This window comes from Micropterus salmoides, unplaced genomic scaffold (genome assembly GCF_014851395.1).
Source record: "Micropterus salmoides isolate LMB-PRFRI ecotype aquatic unplaced genomic scaffold, ASM1485139v1 Ms_hic_scaffold_22, whole genome shotgun sequence".
Lineage (NCBI taxonomy): Eukaryota > Metazoa > Chordata > Actinopteri > Centrarchiformes > Centrarchidae > Micropterus > Micropterus salmoides.
This window is the reverse complement of record NW_024041373.1, coordinates 1,204,425-1,213,792: the sequence shown is the minus strand read 5'-3', so window position 1 is coordinate 1,213,792 and position 9,368 is coordinate 1,204,425. Positions and strand designations below refer to the sequence as shown.

The 9,368-nt window shown below is 40.8% G+C and overlaps 1 protein-coding gene across 2 annotated transcripts in view; it reads right to left on the bottom strand.

The window, feature by feature from the left end:
• Positions 1–2,157: 2,157 nt before the first annotated feature.
• vps8 (VPS8 subunit of CORVET complex) overlaps positions 2,158–9,368 on the bottom strand; it is a 59,659-nt gene continuing 52,448 nt past the window's right edge. For both annotated transcript variants that reach the window (XM_038737352.1, XM_038737353.1), the window contains exons 43-45: positions 4,546–4,599; positions 3,577–3,657; positions 2,158–2,882 (exon numbers count right to left, since the gene is read on the bottom strand). In XM_038737352.1, coding sequence (XP_038593280.1) covers positions 2,757–2,882; positions 3,577–3,657; positions 4,546–4,599 — 261 coding nt within the window. In that variant the 3' untranslated portion in view covers positions 2,158–2,756. The remainder of the gene's footprint in view (positions 2,883–3,576; positions 3,658–4,545; positions 4,600–9,368) is intronic.

Genomic DNA, 9,368 nt, shown 5'->3' with positions numbered 1-9,368 from the left:
GGATGATGTTGCAGGCAGCAGAACGTTCACCATGGCGTCTCCAGACTCTTTCAGATCTGTCACATGTGCTCAGTGTGAACATACTCATCTGTGCATCACATCTGTGAAGAGAACAGGGCGCCAATGGCTGACCTGCCAATTCTGGTGCTCTCTGGTGAATTCTAATCAAGCTGCACGGTGCTGGGCTGTGAGAACAGATCCCACTAGAGGATGTCAGGCCCTCATGGAGTTTGATTCTGACAGTTTGGTCTGAAACATGCACACCAGCAGCCCGCTGGAGGTCACTTTGTAGGGCTCTGGCAGTGCTCCTCCTGTTCCTCCTCGCACAAAGGAGCAGATACTGGTCCTGATGCTGGGTTGATGCCCTTCGATGGCCCTGTCCAGCTCTCCTCATGTAACGGTCTAGCACCTGTTTGGTATAACTGTTCAGTCATACACGACATGCCTACAAAATCCCTGACTTTGTGCAAGTGTACCTAAAAGAGTTTAAGCTGTTACACCAAATATTGATTTGATTTAGATTTAGATTTTTCTTCTGTTCATTGATATTACTGTTTCTTAATTCATACAACATGTCTGTTTTTTTTAAAGCATTCTTACTGTACCCCCTTTTTCTATACCTTCTAAAACTAGATAGTGTGCTTGTTTACTGCTCTAAGTTTATTCTTGTTTTAATTTTCCCTTTAATGTAAAACCTTGCCTTGTTTTGCTGGTTGTGTTTCTCAAACTGTTTTATGTGTTGGATTAACTGGGACAACTAATATTCTTGTTTTTTTTTTTTTTTACAGACACTGATGGTCTCCAAATGATGACTTTTCCTCTAGCACCATCAGACTGTCAAATTGTTAATTTGTCCAAATACCAAATGATAAACATGGTAAACCTTCTACCTGCTAAACATTAGTATGGTAGCATTTTCATTGTATGTTAGCATGCTGACCTTTCAGCTCAGAGTGCAGCCTCACAGAGCATGGCTGTAGACTCTTAGTCCTGGTATTGCCCTACTATTATAACAAAACTACAAAACTGTTTTGTTCTCTTTTTTGTACAAGCATAGCATACAGCACAATCACAACATTTAAATCCTCAGCCATGGAAAACACAGACATTCCATCACCCGCTTCCTCGGTTCTTTCTCTCTCCTGTAGTGCTAGGTTGTGGCAATATTGCAGTGGCCACGTTCCACTGCTTCTTTAATACGCCAACACATCCTCTAATTGAAATCAAAACAACACGCCAGGCCCTCAGGGACTGACAGCAGTGTCCAGGCAGGTTTCACAAATGATGAGTGATGCTTGACAAATGAACACTGGATTTGTTACATAAATTAGCCTTTTCTGTTGCAGAAATGTAATGAAGGAAAGGTGGAGACAGGAAAGCAGGAAGAACACAGTTCTAAGTATGGGATAGGCAAACACTGTACTGACCTAAATTCCAAATTATATTTAATATTATCCAAAATTCCAAAGATTCTCATTCAGCAGTATCTAGACATGCAGGTTATTATCATTTAAATATTATTATTTTGGTTTTACTAAACTGGGATTTGAGATTTCTGCCTCCACCTCAATATAATAAAGGTGAATGTGTCAGAGGTGAACTGCTAAGAGGGAGATAGTTCCTGTTTCAGAATATTGTTTATTATAACATATATAAGGGATCCTTATATGTGGAGTTTGCATGTTCTCTCTGGGTGCTCTGGCTACGATGGACTGGCGAACTGTCCGGTGTACCCCACCTTTCGCCAAAGTCAGCTGGGATTGGGTCCAGCCCCCCCGCGATCCTGTATGCAGGATAAGCGGTTGACGGACGGATGGATATTTGAAGACAGGTTCTTTTCCTGAATATGTTGTTGTTAATGTGTGCTGCAGTCTTCTTTTATGCATTAGCAGTAGTAGTAGCAGTTTTCACCACCAGGAAGCGCCTGGGAGTGAAGAACTATTCCTCCACTCTATTGTTATCGTGGTCACGTAGTTGTAGCAACAAGATGTATTAGGCAGCAGACAGACTTGTAGGCAGATTTTGTTATGTTGTACGCCGCTTTGTTCTGTGAAGTGTGTAAATAAAAAACCCTACAAGTTTTCAAAGTTCCCGCCTGTGTCTCTGGCTGCAACCATAGACTGTATAAAGGCTGTAACACATACACTGAAGCCATCATTTGATCTGATTGGTTGGTTTTAATTTTATTTATTAAAGTGCGATGTTCTTGAGATGTTCAATTCAGTCAACAAAGGACATTTATTACTTTCAATTAGAAGCTAGCAAGCCCATTTGTGATAGTATCAAGCTATAACTTTTCACATTAAAGTAATGATCAGTGTTTTGATATGAATGTGCTGAACTAACAAAGTATCTTATGTCCTTTTACTGTTTGTAGAAAAAAAATTCAGTAGCATTTCCTTTTCCAAAATAAATGTTTCAGCTGTGTCTGCAGTTATGTTAGGATCCACCACAGCACCAACATGCAAACCAAAGCAAGATGGTTCAGCCAGCTGTGGTACATAAACAACAAATGACATTAAAGCTATTGAGTAGAATTACCAGAGTGACTCCATTTTCTCAATATTAAAAGAAGTTGTACATCAGATGTCTCACAACAACAAATAAACAGCAGAAAACTCCAATCCAAACTGATGGATGGTGGTTTGGGGAATGCAGGGAATCACAAGAAAGCAAAATGTCCTGACTTTAACCCGTCCCACTTCACTAAAGTCTGGACAAATGAAGGAAAACTCTGTCCTCAACCAGTCATGGTGCTACTCTTCCAACAGAGGTGGAGGAGAGAGTTTAAGCTGGAAACTCTCTGTTCCTGGTTGGGCTGACATTAGAAGTCCTGTCTTCTCATTACTATGGCAGTGGGAGAGCTCTGAAAGGATGGACAACTAGAAGAAAGAGAAACAACAGAACAATTAGAAAACACACACACACACACACGTGCGCAAGGTATCTGTGCATTTTTTGACTCTTATGCTTTCCTCTCTTTTTAGATTTATATATATATTTATATTATTACTTTATGAGTGTCGGGTCACTGATACTTCAGTTTACTGTGGCAAACTGCATATGTTAAGAGTGTATTTAATCGAATTATGAAATTTTCCAGTATTAAGCTCTGGACTTTGAATGTACGGGGCATTTATCACTCAGTAAAGAGAAGGAAGATCCTCGCCTCTCTCAAGAAGGAAGGGGTGGAAATTGCAACCCTGCAGGAAACCTATCTGAGGGATCAAGAACATCATAGTCTAACTCAAGTTGTGCTCCACGCCATCTTGGTTCCTAACTTTTTGTTTAAGCAGTTGCCTGCGGTTAGTTGTGTACGTGTTCCAATAGCAGCTGGTTGTGATGGCCACTGCTTGGACCTCATTAATGTACAATAGTATTTAAATATTGGCAAACCACTTCTTAGGACTGTTTTCACATTTTGGTTAATAAGTCCATTTCCTGTACATGACACACTCAAAGAGACGGTGTAAATGAGTGTATATATACTGTATGTGTGTTGAAAAAATTTAAGTTTTTTCTGTTTGTGTGTTGTCAAGTAATGCTAAAATGGTTCTTCAGCTGCCACATCCATACCCTGGATGGTCCTCGGTATAGACAGCGTAGCTGATCCCAGGACTGTTCCTGCTGAAGGTCCAACGTTGCCTCAACAAACAGCTAGGCCACATAAGAACCAGGAGAAATGTAGTCAAAACATAAATATGAGCTGTAATTTGTTTCATACAAACTAATGCAGTTTGAGAGCAGCTGTAATACAAGCAGCAGAAAATGATTTACAGATGGATAAAGTAGATGTGTTCAATTTTCTCATTCATTCAACCATATTATTTGTATTTCCTGCTTAATGTTCCAAAATGTTTAATTTTAAACAAAGAAGCATGGGATTTATGATCAGAAGCAACACGGACATTGGTGGGAACAAGGTCATCTAGGTGTGCTAAACCTCAGAAATTTGGTGATGAGCTTTCTCTGTCTCTGTGAGAGACTGATTTTTTTATCAGGAATACCCTTTCCCCTTAGGAGGAGCATGCTGTGAGGTTAAAATGTTGATGCCAGGAGAAATGTTGTTGTCTGAAATAATGAATTCACACCCTTCAAATTTCAGATTTGTAAATACTTCTCTGCAATCCAAGTACTTTTGTTCTTTTGTCTCAGTTGGTTCCTGCGAGCCTGGTTATTTATTAAAGTTACTAATGGCTGATCAAAGAAGAAGAGACACCACTACCCATATCTTTAACACCTCATGCTTGGTGGAGAGCAAAATCTGAAATACAGTGCAGCTGTACTGTACAGTTGCTGGCAATGTTTGTTTTTGTAAATGAGTCAAATTAATGTTAAGGATTACAAATTGGGTCCTATTGGAATATGACACTGGTACAAAAGATGTACTGTTTTTAGTATTTCAAAATGATTACTTCCAGGCTGTAATAAACTGGAATCATCTGCAAAAATCTGGCATATGTCAGCATAATAATCACCAGCTGTCTTGACTGTGGTGTAATATGTAGATGTAAAAAGGCTTTCTGGGATCCGACAAAACCTTACCTTCTTCCCATTAGCCTCTGCTCCTGCATCATGATGCACTGATGTAACACGAGTCTGAGACAGAGAGAGCAGGAGACGGCTGTGTCAGGATTGTTAACTACTGAAAGACATTCTCTGGGCTTTAATTAAAAGTAGTATTGTAACACCGGTAGTTACACAATCCAGGCCCTTTACAGCTGCTGTAGCCTTAGGTCCCTTAATGTAACCACACTTAATGCCACCTCATGGGAAAGCCTGCAACATGCAGGTTAACTATGAGACTAAGCTCCCAACTTCAATGGCACAATGACTAGAGCTAGGCACTAAGTCTTGTGGAAACAAATGGAGGGAATCTTCAGCTGCTTCTCATTCGCACACTCACACACCGATGGCAGTGAGCTTACATGCAAGGTTCCGGCCTGACCACTGGGTGTCAGTGGGTGCATCTAACCCGCTCCGGCTTTTTAGTACAGGCCTCTGTTATCATTCCTACATTTTTCTTTCTTTCATATCCTCCATGATCCATCCTTTGCTCCCCTTCTCTGGGATTACCTTTGTGCTGGTCCCCTCCTTTCCATTCATTCACAATGGATTCATTCATCCATTAATGTGGTGTCGGGAACAATGATTGATGATGAAAAATGATTTCCTGACTGGGAAAACGTGAACGTGAGATCGGGAGAACAACTTGGAAAGTCGTTGACATCATGCATGTAGAAACATGGCAGACAGCATGGCTGATGGCTAGAAACATTTGATTACTGGTGCAAAATCACGTACTGCATTTTAATAAAAATATACATAAGGTTTCATTTGTAATATGGTATTACTGTGCTTTCAGACTAAACACGAATTGAGGGTTAGGGGCGGCGCGACTACATACAATGTGAATGCAAAGACGTGGAGATGCGCGATTGTGTTGTGGAAGTGGCGCTGCTGGTGACGCGAAGTGATTCGCTCGAATTGAATATTTTGAAAGTTGCATGACGCTGTGTCCAGTTTCTAGGGATGTGGATTGAGACCCAGTGTTCTGACGTTATATGCTGCCTTGTCGAAAAATGCTACCGTAGCGCAAATCGACAGCAGAGTCTATTGAGTCGCTCTGCCCTATAGAAAATTGCTACCTTATGTGTTCCCTTTTCCAATCCCATGAAGTTATAACTCTCACAGTATTATGACATCTTCTGTTTTTTATTATATTATAACATCATTTCAGGGGTAGTATATTCTGATCCTAACTCACATCCCCTATGAAATAATGCTCCCACCACAGAATCATTTTATATTGCACCACTACTCACTCCATGTGTACTGTACGGAGATAGGGAGCATGTTGAAATACTATAGTATGCCATCTTTATTTAAGATATCAGTGGTAGCGTAATCTGAATCTTTTTTCTTTTTGATATTACTGACAGATATTGACTGATCAGCCACTTTCTCAACGGCATTCCCAACTGCACGGTTGCACAAATTTATGGGCGTGGAAACAGACACGCGTGTGGGTCATACGCATGCGCAGAACCGCTAAGTTGCACATCTCGATAGGTAGCATAAATCGACAGAACACCGGGACTTTTTTATCATCAGGCTGCAGCCTGCAGCTCTCTGTCGGCTCCTACATACACACCCCCACAGCGGCAGCAGAGAGAGCTGCTCCGTCGCGGGGCAAACAGCGAAGTTAAGTTAGCTCCAAATTACTCTCGAGTTGCCGACAGCTACGCTCGTTACTGTAAGTACATGCAATAAAACCTTTGCGAGTAAAAAGACAATACTTTCTCAATACACCTGTCTGTAAGGTAAACCTGTAGAAAGGGCTCATTTAAATTGCTCAGCTGTTAAAAACTCAGCTGCTGGCTGAGACAAACCAGCCGCTCCTCCTCCTACCAGGTAATGTTACCTGCAGCCAGTGAATAACAGCAGAGAGGAGGAGGAGGAGGAGGAGGAGGGACCAGACTGATGTCTGGTTTTATTCTTTCCAAACATCACTCACTGTTGGGATGTCAAATATTGACTTTATATATAGTGACTTTGCTGTTATAAAAACAACATTTAGCTATTTAAATTATTAAAGTCCAATCCTATAATTAATGAAGAAACAACCAGGCAGTTAATATGCACACTTCAATATTTGTTTACTTATGCAAGTGATGGGTCATCTCAATATATCCCAGTGTATATCCCAGGATCACAAAGCTTATTCAATCATGTTTTTATCAACTTAGAAATATAGCTAAAATTCGATCTATGTTAACTTTTAAGGACACCGAGACCATTTTACACGCCTTCATCTCATCACGCCTGGATTATTGCAACAGCCTTTTCACCTGTTTAACCCAAAAATCTATTGATCGACTCCAGACTGTCCAGAACTCAGCTGCCAGGCTTTTAACCAGAACAAAGAAATATGACCACATCTTCATGGCCTCTCGCCTTGTTATATTTCTGAACTTTTAGTCCCATACACACCAGCATGTACCTTGAGATCCTCGGGCAGAGGTCTGCTATCTGTTCCAGAGTCTCGACTGAAAACTAAAGGGGACAGAGCGTTTGCTGTCAGGGCCCCGAGGCTCTGGAACAGCCTGCCCGAGGAAATCAGCTCGGCTGAGTCAGTGAACTCTTTTAAGTCCCTTCTTAAAACATACTTTTATAGGAGAGCCTTTCCCGATTTTATTTGACTTTATTTTATCCCTTTTATTTTATTGTATTTTACTTATTTTATATTTATCTTAAACGTGTATTTTAGTCTTTTCTTTTATCTAGTATTGTTTTTGTATTATTGTTTTTTTGGGTATTATTGTCTTTACACTTGTTAAAGCACTTTGTAACTGGTTTTTGAAAAGTGCTCTACAAATAAAGATTATTATTATTATTATTATTATTATCATTGCACATGGAATATTCTTCTCATACCGTGCAGGCCTACCTCACACCCGTTGGGTCTGGTCTTACCAAATAACTGTCACCAAATAATAGTAAAGTATCGATAGGGGTATTGATAAAGAATTGGATCATTAAAGAGGTGGTATTATGCTCATTTTCAGGTTCACAATCTTAATTAGGGGTTGTACCAGAACAGGTTTACATGGTTTAATTTTCAAAAAACACCATATCTTTCTCATACTGCACATTGCTGCAGCTCCTCTTTTCACCCTGTGTGTTGAACGCTCCGCTCTTGAGCTACAGAGTGATGCATCTTACTTGTACAAAATCTTTGTTGGGAGTTGCACATGCGCAGTTCCCAGGTAAGGACTACTAGCCAATCAGAAGCAGAGAAGGGCGGGTCGTAAGAAACAAGGTAGTGTGATCCAAATCAAAGCCGCTTCAGACTGAGAGCGTAACCTAGCAGATGGTATAAGTTACCCACAAGTCCACATCATCATTGTTCCACATCTTACCATCAGGACTAAACGCTGAACTGTTGCCGGTGTTCTGACGATCTTTGCTGCCTTGCCAAAAAATGCTACCATAGTGAGAATCGATAGACTGACTCTACTCGGCCCTGCTCCGTTTTCCATTGCAGACAGTACCCAGAGATAGTACGTAGCTTGTTGTCATAGCAACGCCACACACAACTGCCGCGATTTAATATTCAATGCGACACACACACCAGCGATCCACACAGCTTTCTGTTTTTTAAGTTAAAACGTTTCAACATTCCTCAGAATGTAAAGACAGATAAGCGGTATGAAAAGCTTCCAGCTGTGTTTTCCTCTGCCGTTGTTGCTGCAGCGGTCTGTGTGACGGCGGGAGCAGAGGGCTCTGTGAGCGGGCGGCACATTTTTGTTCCGCCATCACTTCTCGTAAAACTGTCAATATTGGAAATCTACACAGCTGATTTCTCACCTCAAAACTTCTCAGAAGTGGATTTAGTGATGAAATTACACACAAAAACTGTAAAATATAAAACTTTCTGTTGCTGGCCTCTGCCGCACGCAATGATGATGCAGTGAATAGTGACGATTCTCTCTGACCAATCAGCAGTCTGTCGTGTTTTCACGTTACATTTTAGTATCCCTCAGCTCGCTTGGAACCTCGACAGAGGCGAGTCGAGCCAAAGGGCCTCCGCTCAGACTAGCTTGGTTTGAGGGCGTGCCTGACCCCGCTAGCCGCTTGGCAAGCTTTATGACGCGTTTTCATTATGACATCACAAGTAAAAGAAGTGAAGGGCTGGACTACAAACCAGCTGTTTTCAAGCGGTGCAGAGCAGAGCTTTCTGTGGGAGATGGGAACTCCCTTTGGGCTTTTTCACTTTGCAAACCTGTCACATGCACAAAAAAGAGATATAACTCAATAAAGGAGAGGGGAAAAGCCAAAAAAGCAGAATACCACCTCTTTAAGCAGTCTCAAAAAGGATATCAGTATCAAGCTCTGTGATACTATTACCTCATATTTATATAGAAAACTGAACAAAACTGGACACAGCTTGGGAAAAAAAATTTAGGAAGTTGAGCTACCTTCAGAAAATTAGTCTGTTACTTGATTCCAGCTATCGGACTTTACTGTGAACACGTAAAAACCATTCAGAAAACAACATTTTAAAAGTTGTTGTGCTGTCTTGCTGAAAAACCAGACAAAGCATGAATTCATGTTTAACAAATCTGCATCATGTTAAGATGCATGTAGTTATTTTAGCTTCAGTTTGATCCATTTATTTCAACTAAATCACAGCAAAATGTTTCCTTTGGGTTCACACCACTGCGTTCAAGTATTAAATTCGCGTTTGGTCTGAATGCACAGTTAGGCCATAACGGTTAGTTTGCTGTCCATGTAGAGTGAGGTAGATTTATTAGGAAAGTTATTTATTAGCAGTATTTGCAGTACAAGCCAAATTTTAGTAGGTT